General features: G+C 34.4%; 1 protein-coding gene across 1 annotated transcript in view; it reads left to right on the top strand.

The window, feature by feature from the left end:
• LOC127175013 (kinase non-catalytic C-lobe domain-containing protein 1) overlaps positions 1 to 20,335 on the top strand; it is a 63,438-nt gene that overhangs the window by 8,575 nt on the left and 34,528 nt on the right. Inside the window, exons 2-11 of the mRNA XM_051125805.1 lie at positions 1 to 127; positions 2,835 to 2,893; positions 7,156 to 7,302; positions 10,338 to 10,455; positions 14,505 to 15,160; positions 16,223 to 16,337; positions 17,182 to 17,253; positions 17,451 to 17,512; positions 17,592 to 17,750; positions 17,955 to 18,032. The exon at positions 1 to 127 is cut by the window's left edge and continues 72 nt beyond it. Of these exons, the coding sequence (XP_050981762.1) occupies positions 1 to 127; positions 2,835 to 2,893; positions 7,156 to 7,302; positions 10,338 to 10,455; positions 14,505 to 15,160; positions 16,223 to 16,337; positions 17,182 to 17,253; positions 17,451 to 17,512; positions 17,592 to 17,750; positions 17,955 to 18,032 (1,593 nt within the window). The remainder of the gene's footprint in view (positions 128 to 2,834; positions 2,894 to 7,155; positions 7,303 to 10,337; positions 10,456 to 14,504; positions 15,161 to 16,222; positions 16,338 to 17,181; positions 17,254 to 17,450; positions 17,513 to 17,591; positions 17,751 to 17,954; positions 18,033 to 20,335) is intronic.

The raw sequence follows: 20,335 nt of genomic DNA, 5'->3' as shown, positions 1-20,335 counted from the left end.
TGTGTGGAGTGTATTCGTTCTCTCCAGAGCATCGGCCTCTCGCCGCTCTTTCACGCCCTCTGCGTTACGCCCGACACGTTGGCCTTCAACGCTCACGGTAATGTGTGCTTCATGGAGCAGCTCAACGGTGAGTCACCAACCGCATGAGTCAAACGATCACTCAGCGCTCGCGTTAGTCACTGTTTGCCCGGCTTTAGCCAAATATTGCTTTTAATGCACATCTCTAATAGACGGTTATGACAGACGTGTTGTTCTGAAACCGAGAGCGCTGCACCTCACATGTGTGACACGCTGTGCCATTGTGTAGGTAATGGATGCATTCGTTTGCATAACAATTAACAGATGCGACACCCTCCCACGAGTGTAAAAAGCATTATTAAGGACTAGTTCAGCCAATAATGAATATTAACTGAAAATGTGCTCACACTCAGACCAAGATGTAGATGAGTTTGTTTGTTCATCATATTTGGAGAAATGTGTCATTCCATCACTGTTTCACCAGTGGATCCTCTGCAGTGAATGGGTGCCGTCAGAATGAGAGTCCAAACAGCTGATAAAAACATCACAATAATCCACAAGTAATTCACACCACTCCAGTCCATAATCTATAATAACGCTTCCTCCAGTGGAAAAAGTGGTCTGGTCTGAATCAGGAGAGAAATCTGCACAGATCAAGCACCGTTTACAAGCCGAAACAATCCAAAATAGCTCTGAACAAATATTTGAAATGCATATAAAATGTACATGTACATAAAAATAAACATTTTTGTTACTTGAAATACATGTAAAATAAATGTTAAAATAAAAGTAATGTAATAAAAATAAAATTAAATATTTAAAATAAGATATAAAAGGTGCAATATAAAAAAACATTTAATTTAGTCCCATTTTCATTTGGTTTAATTTGTGCTAAAATACATGAAAGAAATAAATTTATATATATATATATGTATATATATAAAATTATATATATATAAACCTTATAGACATTAAAAAAACGAATAATTAAACACAACAAAATTACTAAAAAACTTAATTACATGAATTAAAAGAAAATATTTTAAAAATATTTTATTTTAACACTTTTTTATTAAATTTTTATTGTTGTATCTTGATGTACTTAAATAACTGAAACTATAACTTAAATAAAAATTAATAAAATTGAAATAAAATAAAGTATATATATATATGTATATGTATATGTATATATGTGTGTGTGTGTGTGTGTGTATATATGTGTGTGTGTATATATATATATACATATATAACTAACAAAAACTAAAACCATAAGAAAATTAAAAGAAAATATTTAAAAAATATACAATTTTAACACTTTTTATTTATTTTTAATTGGTTTAACTTGTGCTAAAATAAATGAAATAAAAAAAATGTTTATAAAATATATAAAAACTTTATAGACAAAAAAAAAATATTAAAGATAAAACACAACAAAATTACTAAAATGTTAAATAATTCAGGTTAAAACAAAAAAATTAATTCAAAATATTAAGAGTAATTGTAATAGTATCTCAGTGATATTAAAATAAATAAATTAATTAATTAATAATTACTCAAATTTAAATAAAATTCAAATTAAATTTTGTTATATGAATTAAAAGAAAATATGTAAAAAATATTTTATTTCAACTCTCTATTTAATTTTATTTTAATTTAGTTTACCTTGATGTACTTAACTGAAACTAAAACTGAAATAAAAATGAATAAAAACTATATAGACATTCAGAAATACAAACGAATAAAAATGATAAATCATAAAAACAGAAGTAGTTTAAAAATATATAATAATAATAATAATAATAATATTATATTTTATTATTATTTTATATAGCAGCTGTAAAATTAAAATACTAATATTCATGGTTGTTTTTTCTTTGTTTTCAAACGTCAAACCATAGAACTTTTATTTTGGCGGAAAACCGCGGAGAAATGCTTCTCTTTTGTTCAGATTTATAAACGCTTTTCATTACAAACGCGACAGTGAAAACACTGTTATCATGAGCAGCTCACATAAAAACATCAGAGCGCAGCGCAACACATTACGTATTTCTATAATTACAGTGAAGTCTTTGATTTATTACGTTCTCAGGCTGTGTTTCATATACTCACCAACACTGGCTTTAACTCATGTTTGGTGCTTGACGAGGCCCTGGTTGTAAAACAAGCCGTTACCGATATGCCACACACGAAACAGTTTTTTTTTTTTTTTTTTTACAATGTAACCCTGTAAAAACATAAGTCCAACAACACCACAAAAAGAGGTCTAGATCTTCTTCAGGTCTTGTAGGTGAAGGTACAAATGAGAACTACTGTATATAAAACAAGCAGTGGTTTCGTCCTCCAGCTCGTTTCTCAAAGGCCGCAGCGCACGCTATCTAAATATACCGGTAGGTTCCTGTGCCGGCGTAACCCTGAGGAGTTTCTGGAGGATCTGACATACTCGGGAGGAGAAAACCTGACCTATTTCAGCAGTCGAGCTCTGCAGAAGCGTCTGGAGGAGAATGTGAATCCTCAGCGTGGCCTAGTTAGACGGCAAACGCTGCGGCACCAGCTCCTTATTCACACACGCAAAACTATGTAATTAAACATCTGCGCTTTGGTGTCTGACTGCTCTTTCTGAGACCGTCACTCATAACTATTATTAGTGCACACGCATCGATGCGTTTGCATTCATTCATCTATTATCAATTTGTGTGTTTTCAAGCTCGCATAATTTTTTACAGTGACTTTTGCATGGACATGCGCCACTCAGATTGATTGTGTTTGTGGAAGTGTAAGAATGGAGTTGATTTGTCTTGTTTTTTCCTTTTCCTTAGATGATCCTGATGGCTGTTTTATTCCTCCAGAATTGGATAAAACTGGAAGCACATTTGAGGTGAGAAATCATGAGTCCAGGAACTGATTGAACTAATGAATGTGTGTTATAAATATATATGGTGATACTAATAACTTATCTTGAAAAAGAAATAAATAAATGTTAAAATAAAATAAAAATAAATAAAATAAAAATAATGTATTTAAAAAATAATATAAAATAATAAGATATAAAATAAAAAAATAAAATAATCCCATTTTAATTTGGTTTAACGTGAGCTCAAATAAATAAATGAAATAACTTCATAGACACATTAAAAAATAATAATTATAATGACAATTTTAAAATAAAATAAAAATGTATTTAAAAAGTACAATATTTAAAATAAAATATAAAAGGTGCCATATTAAAAAAAACATTTAATTTAATCCCATTTCATTTGGTTTAACTTGAGCTAAAATAAATTAAATAACTTCAGACACATTTAAAAAAATAATTGTAATGACAAATGTTGAAATAAAATAAAATAAAAATGTATTTAAAAAAAGTAAAATATTTAAAATAAAATATAAAAGTTGCCATATAAAAAAATAACTTATTTAATTTAATCCTATTTCATCTGGTTTAACTTGAGCTAAAATAAATGAAATAACTTTATAGGCATATGTATTAAAAACAAACAAACAAAAAAAAGTAATAATAACAAATGTTCAAATAAAATAAACTAAAAATAATATATAAAAAAATTCAGTAAAAATATTTAAAAATATATAAAAGGTGCCATATAAAGAACAAAAACGTATTTAATTTATTCCCATTTTCATTTGGTTTAACTTGATCTAAAATAAATTAAATAACTTCATAAACATATTTTTTCAAAAAAAGAAAAAAAAAGGAATAATGACAAAACACAAAAGTACTGAAATCTTATATAAAATTAATTTTAAAACAGAAAAAAATAATTGCAAATATTAAAAGTATCTATAATAGTATCTCAGTGATATTAAGGGAAATAAATAAATATTATTTTTGCTTGTCATATTACACACCAAAATGAATATAACTAACAAAAACTAAAACCATAATAAAAAGATTCTGTTACCTGAAATAAAAGAAAATATTTTAAAATATTTTATTTTGGTTCTTTAATTAATTTGATTTTCATTTAATTAAACTTGATGTAGTAAAATAACAAACTAAAACTGAAATAAACATTTACAAAAACTAGATAGACATAAAAAAAAATTCTTACTAATAAAAATGACAAACACAAAATTGCTAAAACATAGTAAAATTAAAATGGAAATGGAAAAATATAAAAATAAAAATTCTGATATTTTAAAAAATATTATTATTGTTAAAGGACTCAATGTATTGTATTAAAATAATAGTACATCAGTAATATTAAGGGCACTTTAAATTTAAAAAAAAAAAAAAAAAAGGTTTTTGCTTATGTTAATTGCGTTAGATGACAGGAATTTTTATAGTAACAAAAACTAACGCTTAAACCGTTAAAATTATGCTACCTAAAATAAAATATACGTTAACTGAAATAAAAAAGAAAAAACTCAGCCTTTGTTGGAAACAAATCAATACATCTCAAGCTCTTCTCTGTTTCACAAGGTCAGAATTGATGTTTTCTCTATCGACAAAACAGAGACCTTTAAAACAGTCAAAGAATAAAACCCAAAACAAATCAAGTGCTTATGATGTGCTGTAAGAGATTATTTATTGGTCGTGTAAAACATGCTCATGATTGAGCTTGCATGTTTAAAATAGTGTATTTTTTAGTGTATATATGTTTTATATATCATAAAACATATATAACAGGTAGATGTGAAAGCAGCAGTATTGGTGTGTGAATGATGCTGATAAATAGTCTGGATCTGGACTGGAGCATCACATGTGATTCATGATCCCTGAGGACTGTGATCTGAACTTCCAGCAAATTACACACACTAACACAAAGATTTTCATGGCGTCGTATCGTATGCGAACAGCCCACCGGCTTCTATATTATATGTGGATATAATCGTAATGTTTTGCTGAACATCAAACGTGTAACAAGCCAGAACGGCTGTAGGCGGTTTGCGTTTCTGAGATAAAAACACCTTATGTAATGTTTCTAACTGTGGGAATGAACAGCCTTTTAGTTCAAACACAGTATTTTCTGAAATACTGATGATCGGATGCATGTTAGTATCAGGTATATGCAATCTTGAGATTCTCTAAGACTCTTTTTGTTGTTTGCATCATTTCTGAACTTGTTTTGATGGAAAGGCTGATGTATTTTTGGAGGCGTCAGGTTTGATGGATAGCAGACGCTGCATGCATTTGGCTTTGCTGACCATTAAAACAACTTATAAATGACTTTGTTACATTGTGTTCTAGGACTTGAGATTAAAATCAGTGTTTGTATTATTTACTAAACTAATAAATAAATGCATTTTTATCGTACAAAATCAGACTCATAGTGCATGAGATGACGCCTTACAATCATGTAACTAATTTGACCAGTTATATGATTGTAGCACGGATCGTGAATCAAATCATTTGATTCAGAGCGGGACTTCGGTGCCGGTTCGTGAATCATTTGATTCAGTTCTGGACTTTAGAGCCGCTTCGCATTCATACACAAAAGTTTACTGGCTCTAAACCTCTTTTTTTCTTTGCTCAAAGTGGACTTGGATAAGTATATGGAAACTATCCAAAGTTCTGCTAATTTGAAAGATATGAAAACTATCTCTGTATTCATCCTTTGTGTCTTCTTAAGATGTAATTTTATTACCCTTTTTTTGTCTTTGTTTGTTATCCTGGCAACAAGTCTATCTATATTCTTGTTTTTTTTGTTTGTTTGTTTGTTTGTTTGTTTTGTTTTATTGATTCAGTTTGGGACTCTGGTGCGGTTTCGCAAATCATTTGATTTAGTTCGGGATTTAGAGCGCAGATCCCGAATCATTTGATTCAGTTCGGGATTCGGATCGCGGATCGCGAATCATTTTATTCATTTCGGGATTCGGAACGCAGATCGCGAATCGCGAATCATTTGATTCAGTTCAGGATTCGGAGCGCGGATCGCGAATCTTTTTATTCATTTCGGGATTCGGAGGGCGGATCGCGAATCGTTTTATTCAGTTCGGGATTCGGATCGCGGATCGCGAATCGTTTTATTCAGTTCGGGATTCGGAACGCAGATCGCGAATCGCGAATCATTTGATTCAGTTCAGGATTCGGATCGCGAATCTTTTTATTCATTTCGGGATTCGGAGGGCGGATCGCGAATCGTTTTATTCAGTTCGGGATTCGGAGCTCGGATCGCGAATCGTTTTATTCAGTTCGGGATTCGGAGCTCGGATCGCGAATCGTTTTATTCAGTTCGGGATTCGGAGCGCGGATCGCGAATCGTTTTATTCAGTTCGGGATTCGGACTGCGGATCGCGAATCTTTTTATTCAGTTCGGGATTCGGAGCGCGGATCGCGAATCATTTTATTCATTTCAGGATTCGGAGCGCGAGTCGCGAATCATTTGATTCAATTCGGGATTCGGAGCTCGGATCTTGAATCATTTGATTCAGTTCGGGATTCGGAGCGCGTATCGCGAATCTTTTGATTCAGTTCCGGATTCGGAGCGCGTATCGCGAATCGTTTTATTCAGTTTGGGATTCGGAGCGCGGATCGCGAATCGTTTTATTCAGTTCGGGATTCGGATCGCGAATCTTTTGATTCAGTTCGGGACTCGGAGCACAGATCGCGAATCTTTTGATTCAGTTCGGGATTCGGAGCGCGTATCGCGAATCTTTTTATTCAGTTTGGGATTCGGAGCGCGGATCGCGAATCGTTTTATTCAGTTTCGGATTCGGATCGCGAATCGTTTTATTCAGTTCGGGATTCGGATCGCGAATCGTTTTATTCAGTTCGGGATTCGGAGCGCGGATCGCGAATCGTTTTATTCAGTTTGGGTTTCGGATCGCGAATCGTTTTATTCATTTCGGGATTCGGAGCGCGAATCGCGAATCATTTGATTCAGTTCGGGATTCGGAACGCAGATCGCGAATCGCGAATCATTTGATTCAGTTCGGGATTCGGAGCTCGGATCGCGAATCGTTTTATTCAGTTCGGGATTCGGAGCGCAGATCGCGAATCATTTGTTTCAGTTCGGGATTCATGAATTATTATATCGGATAAATAAATAAAAATGCATTTTGATTGTACGAAATCAGTCTCATAGTGCATGAGATGAAACATTGCAATCACATAACTGATTTTATCTAGTGGAAAATATTTAAATGCTGACAAGAACATAGTCTCTCTCTTTTTCTCAGGGTCACATGTTCTCGTTAGGCTCCACCCTATGGGCGGCGCTGGATTTCGTGACGGAGGCGGAGCTACAGGTGGAGTTGAGTGAGGAGAGCCGGTGTTTGCTGAAGCAGATGCAGAGCGAGAAACCTGAGGATCGACCGCAACTACAGGTTCACCACTACTGAAATTCTTCTGTTTTTCTCTTTGAGTAATGTTGCTTTGGCATCTAGCTGAAATAAAAGAAGTTTAAGCTTTTCTATACATTTTATTTTATGTTAGCTGTTGTCTATTTTATTTTAGGGGACAAATGTTTTTTTGTTTTCTAACTATAGTAACATTGCTGGTAGGTGTCAGATATTTTTTAGAAATAAAATAAAACACTTTAAAAATTATCATGGAAAAAACTGACTTAGAGAATAATAAATAATATAGCATATTAAAATAATAAAAAATACTAATATTTGTGACCAAATTGTGACCCAACTGATATCAGAGAATAATAAATAATAATAAAAAAAGCTTTAATAATAAATACATGAAAATACATAATAAAACATGTAAGTAATAGTATTTTCTTTATATATTTCAGTGATTCAGATGATTTTTTAGTTTTAGTAAGAGCTTGATGAAAACATACTCTAAGACATTTACTGAAACTAAGCTGCAGTCGACTCCTTCTGAACGTATGACTTTTTGTAGAGATTTAAACAATTAAAATGTACAATATGAACCTTTTAAGGCAGATCTGACTTAATGTTTAATGATATGTGTGAATAATTTCACGTCTTAATTTTACAGGATATTCTGATGAGAACAATCTATCACCATTTGAGTCACAAATGCACAGCATGTTTCTCAAATCTGTCCATTAAAATGAAGTGAACTTAAAGCACTACCTAGTGGTTATTCAAAGCTAGTGCACTGAAATGAAAGCTGTTCAACAGCAGCCGCTCTTATAAACACAGTAAACACAGACTCGTTATGAATCTCCTGTGTGACACAACAGATCTCTGCTTCAGTCTCTCGTCTGACAGCTGTGAATAATCACACAAATGCAGCTTTACTGAGCTGAAATGCACTGACGGATGATTCTGACCAGCAAAGACAGGCGGAGTAGAGAAAGTCTCAGAAAACTCACTTCAATCACGTTTTACAAGTAGTAGCTATAAACATTTAATGCAACTATTCACAGTAACTGTCTAGGAAAAATAAACCATCTTTCTAATCAGTATGCTTTGGATTCCAGTGTCTCTAAGCAGTAAAAATGTAGTTTTTATTTTATTTTTTATTATTAATAAATAATTATTGGACAACTTTATTGAAAAATATGAATTATTAAATGAAAATCAGTACGGATTTAGGTCAAATAGGTCTACAAGTTTGGCTATTATGAAAATTATTGAAGATATTACAAATGCAATAGATAGAAATAAATATACAATAGGAGTGTTTATTGATTTAAAGAAGGCATTTGACACTATAGATCATCAAATTCTTATTTCTAAATTATATACTTATGGAATTAGAGGAGTTGTACTGGACTGGTTAACTAGTTATTTACAACAACGACAACAATATGTTGAGTTCGACAGTTATAAGTCAGAATGTATGAATATTGAATGTGGACTTCCACAAGGCTCAATTTTAGGCCCAAAACTTTTTATTTTATATATAAATGATATTTGTGAGGTTTCAAAAACGTTACAGTTTGTATTATTTGCAGACGATACAAATTTGTATAGTTCAGGAAATGACTTGAAAACCTTAGCTAATAATATTGAAGTTGAAATGGTTAAACTAAAATTGTGGTTTGATGTAAATAAATTATCTCTAAATTTGAATAAGACAAAGTTTATGGTATTCAGCAATAAAAGAAAGGAGGAAGTCAGCTTATCTATAAACAATGTAAATATTGAGAAGGTGTCTGCAATTAGATTTCTAGGAGTTATCTTGGATGAGAAATTGACGTGGAAAAGTTATATATTGCATGTAAAAAATAAGATGGCAAAAAGCCTATTTATTTTGAATAAGGTTAAATACAGTTTACTGTATAATACAATGAAAATGTTATACTGTTCAATAATTTTGCCTTATTTAAACTATTGTGTAGAAATATGGGGAAATACATATCATAGTAACATTATGCCTTTATTTATTTTACAGAAAAGAGCCATTCATATTATTTTCAAAGCAGGATATAGGGACCATACAAATCCACTTTTTATTAGGTCAGGATTATTAAAATTTAAAGACATTGTAGAATTACAAACTTTATTAGTGATGTTTAAAGCTAGAAGCAAAGCTCTTCCACATGACTTACAAAAGTTATTTGTTTTTACTTCTGAAGATGGAAATCACAGACGGCCATATGATTTTAAACATCCAATAGTACGATCAAACTTGAAACAAATGTGTTTGTCTGTTGCTGGAGGAAAAGCATGGAATTCTCTAATGAAAGATTTAAAAAGTTGTAAAGATATTTTGGTATTTAAAAGGAGTTATAAACAGAAACAACTTGAATTATATCAAACTGAATTTTGATTTTGTTTGTATGTGACCATTGTAAAATGTTTAAATAAATATCAGATATGTTGGAGTTTGGGTGATGGTGGAGGGAACAATACTAATGCCATCTACTGTTTATGTTTATAAAGGGGGCAGATAAATATAAGAAAATTATTCTTCTATCTGCTCCTTTCTGATCGTGGAAATGTAAAGGAAAATTTAAATGAATTGTATGTGCCTTGTACAAATAATGCATTTTCATGAAAGGAATAAAAATGATGATGATGATTAATATTAATAATGTTAATAATGTAACACATTCGCTCACGTTGACATGACATGCAAGTGAACAAATAAAATATTGCATGTTTTGTTTTTAAATATAAGAGAAAATATAAAAAATCATGAAAAAAAAAAAAAACTAGCTTTTCTCTAGGGTTTCATCATGTATGGATGAATCATTTTATGATTCATCAAACTGTCCTTGATCTTTTGAGGCGAGAGCTTGATGAAAAAATATATTGACGTTTTTGATGGGAACATTTATTGAACCTAAACTACAAGGTCGAATCGTGAGCTTGCACGACTTTCTCTGGAGAATTAAATCGTTAAAATGTTAAATGTTTAAATGTGATTTGAGATGCAGAGGCGGACTGCTCTCAATGATACGTGTGAATAATATTGTCTATTATTTTGTCAGGATATTCTCTCTCAGGCGGAGGCTGTACTCGGCGACATATCGCCCACAACCGTCTGCCGGAAACTGTCTGCCATCGGCCGAAGAGTCCTGTCCATAGAGTCCGTCGCTGCTCTCCAAGGTGTGATTTCACAGCTGTCTCTTAATGCAGTACTTCTGATTATAGTCAGTGTGGGGCAAGTTACTCTGAAAATGTAATTAAATTACTGATTACTGATTACTCCTTTGAAAAGTAATCGCATTACTGTTCTGATTACTTTATTTCCAAAGTAATTAGTTACATTACTCGTTACGTTACTTTTTTTCTGTACATCCATGAAATTTACATGAAATGGTGAACTTGTGTGTTGCCTAACATCCCAGCATAAACGCTCCGATAAAATATTTGTTATTAAAGGATCAACATTCACAAACCACTGTTATTTTAACTATAAAAGCAGTAGACTGCTGCGGTTGCAGAATGCATGGCATTTCGAGCGGTGAGTGGATTCTCTGATTGTCCATTGCATTTCAGAAATCAACATTGTTCAACACTGCAAACACATGTTATAAATAGAAACTCAGCCTATGCTTACGCCTGTTAATCGTTTTTGTTTTATATAGTTGTTCTTGTTGCTTTTGTGCGATACATGAATAGCAATTAATTTGTTTTAGATATTTTATTTTAGACAGTTCTATTTTGCGGGAGTCCCGCAAATCATTTTATTCTATCTCATCCCGCACACACGAGTCTCTGCCCGCCCGCGGCCGCACCCGCACTCGCACTCGCCCATCAAGTCTTGTACCGCGCAAGTCTTGCACTCTCTGTTGCATCGAGTCCAGTGCCGGTGGATAAGAGACCACTCTCGCTGGACCCGATGCAACAGAGAGTGGCGCGGTACGACAACAGAAGCTGATGCGATGCTGTCCGCACCCGGTACGTTCTCAATAAGTTTTAAGTTTTCTGCCCTTTCAGTTTCTCACGGTTGAAAAGGATTTCTTTCCCTCTAATTGACAATGCACAATAATGCTCTTGCTTTTGACAGAAATAAACTAAAAATAATGATTGTATTTCCAACTACAGAACGCGTGCTTTCCTCTCTCCATGCTGACTATGTTTTCACTGGTAGTATCCGCTAGAGGTCGACCGATATTGGATTTTACTGATATCGATAACTAGGTTGGACCACACTGGCCGATACCGATTAATCGACCGATAGTTTTTTAAAAAAGGATACTGAACGGAAAATAAATAGTGCTCCACTAAAAAAAAAGTAGCCTACTGAACCATACTTTGTAAATGAATACAGATATTAATATTAATTATACATTGATCATTACAGTTAGTTCATTGTTCGTTAATGTTAACAAAAGCAACTAATTTTTTTAAAATACATCAGTGAATGCTGAAATTAACACACTCTAACAAGGAACAATACTTCTATTCTACAGCTTTTATCAGTCTTAATGTTACAAATGGACTCATATTGTAAAGTGCTACCATTACATCAACAATCAAGCTAAAGATGACCATCTTTAAATATCTACACAAAGGCCACAGTACTGAAATTGCATACATGTGGATATTGTATACTTTAACAATTTAACTGCTTCTATTCTAGAACATTTGTGGTTATCTAATCAAAATATAAAATATGTTAGTCACACAATGGGCAAAAGTACAGCACCGCGTCTAGAAGAACTCGGTATCACACACACTGGACGCGTCGCATTCAGTTCAAGCGGTGGTCTACAAGACTTTATTTGATCACCAAACGGGCAAAAGTATACTGCTGTCATTTCTCCACTAACGCATCATCTAGTCAACAAATTCATCGCTTAGTAATGACATGAAAACATGCACTACAGTACACACAGTTTCGTTGTCATGTTTTAAATCCGCCTTTGAAGTGTCCCGCTCTGTGCAGCGCAGTGTCACGCGTCTAAACAAACAGCACGTGCTGTCAGTGATTTCTGCCACTAGAGGCCGCTCTTGTGCTGTATAACAAAGACTATAGGGACTTTGCTGTATAATGACGACATTCTCAGCCGCTCCAGCAACGGACCCAACCTGGAAAAAACTATCGGCATGGATTTTTGCCGATAACCGATAGCTTCGCCAATCAACTATCGGTGCCGATTAATCGGCAAAACCGATACATCGGTCGACCTCTAGTATCCGCCTCACAAGCGCTTTCCAGTCAAAGTAGGTCTCAGGTAAAGGACTGTCCTGTGGTAGCCAACACCCTTTTTATAATCTACATGATAAATCACATTCTGTGGCAATGATGTAATGCAGCGGTAAGGCATGATTGTAACTATACTCTAATTACTAATTTGGAAATTATAACGAGTTAAATTACTCCCTTACTAAAAAAAGAATCAAATTACAGTAACGAGTTACTGCCCAACACTGATTATAGTTATATAGTAATGACTGAACAGAGCTTTTCAAAATATTCACTGTTTTGAAGCACTGTTTATTTGATTCAGATCGAGTCATTTCACAAATTGAATGATTCCCGATCCCCGCTCAGACTCCTGATCTGAATTTATAGTTAGCGATCATTATGCAGATCGGGACTTTGGAGCGCGGACCGTGAATCATTTGTTTCAGATGGCGTATCGCAAATCATTTTATTCAGATCGGGATTCGGCGCGGCTATCCCGAATCATTTGATCAATTTCGGGATTCAGAACACGGATCGCAAATCATTTGATTCAGTTCAGGATTCAGAGCGCGTATCGCGAATAATTTGTTTTTTTTTGGCACTGTGGTGAGGGTTCGCGAATCATTTGATTCAGTTCGGGATTCAGAGCGCGGATCGCGAATCATTTGATTTTGTTCGGCACTGTGGTGCGGGTTCGCGAATCATTTGATTCAGTTCAGGATTCAGAGCGCGTATCGCGAATCATTTGATTTTGTTCGGCACTGTGGTGAGGGTTCGCGAATCATTTGATTCAGTTCGGGATTCAGAGCACGGATCGCAAATCATTTGATTCAGTTCAGGATTCAGAGCGCGTATCGCGAATCATTTGATTTTGTTCGGCACTGTGGTGAGGGTTCGCGAATCATTTGATTCAGTTCAGGATTCAGAGTGCGTATCGCGAATCATTTGATTTTGTTCAGGCACGTACTGATCATTTGATTCAGTTCGGGATTCAGAGCGCGGATCGCGAATCATTTGATTTTGTTCGGCACTGTGGTGAGGGTTCGCGAATCATTTGATTCAGTTCAGGATTCAGAGCGCGTATTGCGAATCATTTGATTTTGTTCGGCACTGTGGTGAGGGTTCGCGAATCATTTGATCAATTTCGGGATTCAGAGCACGGATCGCAAATCATTTGATTCAGTTCAGGATTCAGAGCGCGCATCGCGAATCATTTGATTTTGTTCGGCACTGTGGTGCGGGTTCGCGAATCATTTGATTCAGTTCGGTATTCAGAGTGCGGATCGCGAATCATTTGATCAATTTCGGGATTCAGAGCACGGATCGCAAATCATTTGATTCAGTTCGGGATTCAGAGCGCGGATCGCGAATAATTTGATTTTGTTCGGCACTGTGGTGCGGGTTCGCGAATCATTTGATTCAGTTCGGCATTCAGAGTGCGGATCGCGAATCATTTTATTCATTTTGGGATTCGGAGTGCAGATCGCAAATCATTTGATTCAGTTCGGGATTCAGAGCGCGTATCCCGAATAATTTGATTTTGTTCGGCACTGTGGTGCGGGTTCGCGACTCACTTGTTGTAGCTCGGGATTCAGAGCGTGGATCGCGAATCATTTGATTCAGTTCAGGATTCAGAGCGCATATTGCGAATCATTTGATTTTGTTCGGGACTTTGGTGCGGGTTCGCGAATCATTTGATTTAGTTCGGGATTCAGCGTATCGCGAATCATTTTAATTAGTTTGGGACTTTTGTGAGGGTTCAGTGTATCGCATTTCATTTAGTTCGGGATTCAGAGCGCGCATCGCGAATCATTTGTTTCAGTTCTGAAGAAAGTATGTGAAGTTTAGCTAGCAGGTAACAAATTAAGTAATATTTTCCTATAGTCTCTTTCAAGTAGTCGAACAAACCAAAGAAAACATCTATAAAACAGAAAGAAAAGTCACTTAATGAGATCGATAAACATAAAAAAATCAGAACAAAATTTCTCTGTGATGGTCAAATCGTTCTGTTTGTTCACAGATGGATGGGAGAAATGCAGTTTCCAGTTTCTGGATCACAAAGTCTCAAGATCAAACTCCACAGAGAATCCCACCGGCGATCGAACCATGATCAGAAACTGCTCGACCGATTCATACGACGGTGAGGAGCTGCTGCTGAGACGCAGAGGTCTGCTCTGTAACGGCTCTTCGTGGTCCGGAGGTTCAGTCGATCCGTCGCCAGACAGCAGGTCTCAGAACAGTTCTCCGGTGCACAGGAGGAGTCAGGAGAGGAGGCCCGGGAGAGCCAAGAGAGCTCTGAACCGTTCCTGCTCGGTCCCAGACTCCAACAACCCTCCGGCGCTCTGTCCGCCGTCGCACGCGCCCATCAGCATGATGGTGGCCGACCTGTCCGAGATCACGGAGGAGGAGAGCGCCGCCGCCGGGTGGAGCGGGAGACTGCGGCGGCCGAAAGCCATGGATTCAGACCTGGAGGAGGAGGACTCGGGCATCCCGTCTGATGAAGCGACAGGCTGCACACCTGAACCCGATGTGTGCGAGACGGATCCGATTGAAGCTGTAGATGCTCAAAGCCCGACAGCCTCAGAGGACGGAGAAACGCACGCAGACGCTGAACTGTGCAGCTTTAATCATGTAAACAGAACTGTCTTGTGCCTGAATGAGGAATCTCAGAATCAGGTGTGTTTAATGATGCAAAATAAAATACCTATAGTTATGTACTTTTTACAACTTTTATATATGTCACAATCTCACAATTTGAATTTTATTCACATAATTGAGATTATTTCTTATGATTTGAATTTTATTCTCACAATTCTTGGTTTATTATTAACAATTTGAATTTTTTCTCACAATTTTTGAAAGGAAAAATTTGAATTGAGATACAAAACTCACAAAGTTAGAATTGTGAGATATTAACTAGCAATTCTGAGAAGAAATTGTAAGATAAAAAGCAAGTCACAATTGCCTTTTTAAATTTTTTTTTTTTTTTTATCCATAACTTAAACACAGAATTGCATGATGTAAACTCAAGAAACAGAGAAAGTCAGAATTGTGAGATAAAAAGTCACAATTACTTTTTTTATTCTGGTGGAAATATGCTTATATTTTTATGTTTCAGACTAGTGAAAGAAAACATAAATGCAGATTTAAGTGTTTATTTTATTGCACTTTATGTAATGGCGTTAGATTTCTAGTGCTATGCATATCTATGCAAAGACGGCGAGTTTCTTCTGCACTTCAGTAACGCTTACATACACCAAACTTTACAGTTCCTGTTCTATTCCTGTCTACATTCTGAAGGTTTTTACTGAGGGGTTTGTCCATATATCATTCCCTTGATTTATATAAAATTTTATTCCTAAAAGCATGGTGATAATCTGTTTGTTTTCTGTCCGTTGACAGAATTTTCTGATTTATGGAATGATTAAAAGAGAAATCCAAAATGCCTTCTGTAAAAAGAAAAAACCTGTAACTCTATTAAGGAATATATGCAAATAAGTAGATATTTAATTAGATAATGCCTTATTTGCATATTTAAATGTATTATTTGTCTTAATGCACTGTGGTTCACTAAACTTAAACTAGACTTAACACTGAGATATTTTCATTTAAAATGTGCAATTTTTACTGGTGGTGTCTTGCTGTAAACCTAGAACTAATTGAAGCACTTTGAAAATGTAGTAAAAAGAAATATGCAAAATGAATAATTAATATTTCATACCGTTTTCTTTTTCTCAGTGGATCTCCTTGCAGGAGCTGCTCTCCTGCTCCGCTCAGCCGTTCTCAGTCAATGAGCTCTGGGCTTTGTGCTACACATGTCTCTCTACGCTGCAAACCTACATCGACCTCCCAGGTCAGTCATCAGGCAAAGAGCTTTGACTTTAAATATTTCATTTGTAGTAACTTTATATTAAATACTTATTTAATAGTTAATTATGTTAATGAAAGCATTTACTAATGCATTGCTTTATGCATTGCGACTTTTTGTAATACTGTACAATTTTTTTACGCATGCAGTGTTTTAGGTGATTTTAATTCTGGGACCTGATGGAATATTTGTAGTTTTAAAAAATCTTTTGTCGCTCTGAAGGTATAAAGTGAACGTCAAAAAAAAAAAAATAAAAAATACAGAACTGATGACCAGTTAAAGCATCTAATATCTACTTTTTTTTTGTACATTAAACCCTGTGAAAATAATGCATATACAATACAGTTAATTAATATGTACACTACCAGTCAGAAGTTTGGAATAATTATGATTTTTTAATGTTTTGAAAGTTTATTTATTTATATTAAATAAAAATAAATGTACATAAAAACTGTGAAATAATATTACAATTTATAATATCTGTTTTCTAATATATTTTAAAATGTAATTTATTACTGTGATCAAAGCTGAATTTTCAGCATCATTACTCCTGTCTTCAGTGTCACATGATCCTTCAGAAGTCATTCTAATATGCTGTTGTTGTTGTTGTTGTTGTTGTTGTTTTTGTTTGTTTGTTTGTTTTTTTTGATGGGACATTCTTATAAATTTTAACCTAAAATCTTGAATGTTGAAGTACAACCAAACAGTTAGGGAGTGTTACCAACTATCTCCATTTAACACAAACTAATATCAGTATTAATTTAGCAACTGATTGCTCCATGTTTACATGATCTCTGTGATCTGTGACTCCTACTGCGTGTTATATTAGATTACCTGTGTCTGGACTCGGTGTATGTGGGCTGTGAAGGGGAGATGCTCTTTCTGAGACCTAAAAACTCAGGTACAAGAAATACAGAATCTCATTATCATCTTAACAGTCGTCAATGGGGAAACAATTGTAAATACAGAAAACAAGAAACAACTTTATATGTAGAATAGCACTTTAGACCAATAGTCACATGCTAAGTAAATGTAAATACGTAAATGCAATTATAATTTTTGTTATAAGTCCATTAATTCTTTTTCTTTCTGTTTCAGTCTCCTGTGATGCATTTTTTCTGGCTCCTGAGTTTCAAGAACATGGAATTGTGACGGAAAAGGTTTGTCACCGTCTAGAAGTGACACAGCATCGTCTGTTTAAATGAATGTGATTTACACTGTGTTTTTGCTCATCTCTAGGCATGTGTGTATGGGGTAGCAGCTGTCCTCTGGGCTACGGCCAAGTTTAATTTGTCTCCCAATCAAAAGCTGGCCATGCCGAGAAAACTCAAGAGACTCCTGCTTGAGATGGCCAAAAGAACTCCCATCGAAAGACCTTCTATTGAAATGGCGAAAAAGGTACTTGAGAGTGATCGTTTATTTATTCATTTAAACATCTGAAATCATATTTGGAGTCATATTTCACTCCAAAACGTATGATTATATATGAGTGTTATGTTTATTATAAAGAAGAACGAACACATGCACTACTCTCTCTTGCAACATATGCATCCAGGCTGTTTACCTATGCTAAAGTGCTTTATGTCGGCTGTTATATTTCAGTCTTGCCGTGACTACCTGTCCCGCCAGGGAACGAATGCAGAGAGCGTGTGGACGCAGATCATCAGCCGAGTTCACCAGGTGAAGCGTGGCACTTCATTCATCCGGAGGATCTGTGCAGACACAGATCTCACACAGGGCAGAGTTTCATCAGTCATGTGATCTTGTCTTTTCGTTTTAAAAAGTCCCTGTGCGTTTCACCCACCTCCAACTGTCTGTGTCACTGAAACATGGTCTCTGCCTGAATCTGTCCCTCCTTCTGCTGCATTAAACATGCCAGTCCAGTGATATCAGCAGCAAATAGACGCCCCTGTAGGCGCCGACCCATCCAAAGTCATTTCTGTCCTATTTGCACATCTGTTACACATTGTTTAGACTCCAGTGTCCAAATAGTCGTGAATTGATTTTGTCATGAGAGTTCCCACAGGAATGTTATTACTCAGAGGTTAATCTTTCATAGCTCTGGAGACTTGGTTGTGTTTAAAGCAAGACAGCCCAGGTTAATAGGGTAAAATATATAACTAATATTTTTCACCATAATTCCCTAGTTGATTAATGCTTTAAGATGCAAAGTTTTTTGTTCTATTACAAGTTTTCTGAGATGTTATGTTTAAATACACAAACTAGGCACTAAATAATTAAACAATACTAAACTTTTATTTGCATACATTTCCAGAACAGAAATCTTATTTTCAGGTCCAGAATTCTTGTTTGATTTTTGTTGACATCACAAAGGGGATTTTGCCTATCTATTTTTTATCACTTCATAAATCAGAAAATACGGTCAAGAGCCAGAAAAATACATTTTTACAGTGTTTTTATGTATAAAATGGTGTAAAAAATCAGATGAATGTTATATAAACAAACCTCTCAGTAAAAACGTTTAGAATATAGATAGGAATAAAACTGTAAAATTTGGTGTAAGTTTTACTGAAGTGGAGAAACTCTTGAAACGTATGTATTGTAACCGAAATACAGAAATGAATATATACAGACTTAAGGTGCAATAATAAATCAGCTAAATGATACATCAACAAACCCCTCTATAAAAACCTTCAGAATATAGATGGGAATTAAACACTTAAATCTGGTGTATGTAAGTGTAAATGGAGTTTAAGGAAATGTATTTGAAATCTACAGATGCAAATAGATAAAGTACAGTAATAAAATCAAGTGAATGTTATATGAAGAAACCCTTCAGTGAAAACCTTCAGAATATAGACAGGAATAAAACTGTAAAGTTTGGTCTATGTAAGTCCTGCTGAAGTGGAGAAAAATCTCTTTGAATACATGTATTGTAATTGAAATATACAGATGTCAATAGGAAAAGTGCAATAATAAATCAGTTAAACAATATATGGAAAATCCCTTCAGTAAAAAACTTCAGAATATGGATAGGAATAAAACTGTAAAGTTTGGTTTATGTAAGTCCTGCTGAAGTGGAGAAAAATCTCTTTGAATACATGTATTGTAATTAAAACATACAGACGTCAATAGGAAAAGTGCAATAATAAATCAGTTAAACAATATATGAAAAATCCCTTCAGTAAAAACCTTCTGAATATAGATAGGAATAAAACTGTAAAGTTTGGTTTATGTAAGTCCTGCTGAACTGGAGAAAAATCTCTTTAAACATATATGTATTGTAATTAAAATATATACAGACGTAAATAGGAAAAGTGCAGTAATAAATCTGTTAAACAATATATGAAAAAGCCCTTCTATAAAATCCTTCAGAGTTTAGATATAAATAAAACTGCAAAGTCTGGTATATGTAAGTTTTACTGAAGTGGAGAGACAAACTCACAAAATATGTATTGTAATTGAAATCTATAGATGGAAATAGATACAGTAATAAAGATCAGTGTTAATGTTATATGAACAAACCCCTCTATGAAAACCTTCATAATATAGATAGGAATTAAACTGTACGTTTTGGCATATGGAAGTGTTACTGAAGTGGAGAAAAAAATTAATTTTGAGAAAATGGCCTTTAAAGTTATGTATTGTAATTGAAATCTACAAGTGAATGTTATATGAAGAAACCTCTCAGTAAAAACATTCAAAATATAAATATGAATAAAACTGTAATGTTTGGTTTATGTAAGGCCTGTTGAAGTTGAGAAAAATCTCTTTAAACATGTATTTAAAATCTACAGACGTAAATTAAAAAAGTGCAATAATAAATCAGTTAAACGATATATGAAAAACCCTTCTATAAAATCCTTCAGAATTTAGATAAGAATAAAACTGCTAAGTTTGGTGTATGCAAGTTTTACTGAAGTGGAGAAAGAAACTCATAAAATATGTATTGTAACTAAAATCTACAGACAGAAATAAAGTCAGTGTAAATGTTATATGAACAAACCCCTCTATAAAACTTT

Source organism: Labeo rohita, chromosome 13 (genome assembly GCF_022985175.1).
Source record: "Labeo rohita strain BAU-BD-2019 chromosome 13, IGBB_LRoh.1.0, whole genome shotgun sequence".
NCBI lineage: Eukaryota > Metazoa > Chordata > Actinopteri > Cypriniformes > Cyprinidae > Labeo > Labeo rohita.
The sequence above is the reverse complement of the archived record's forward strand: the minus strand, read 5'-3'. Positions and strand labels throughout refer to the sequence as shown.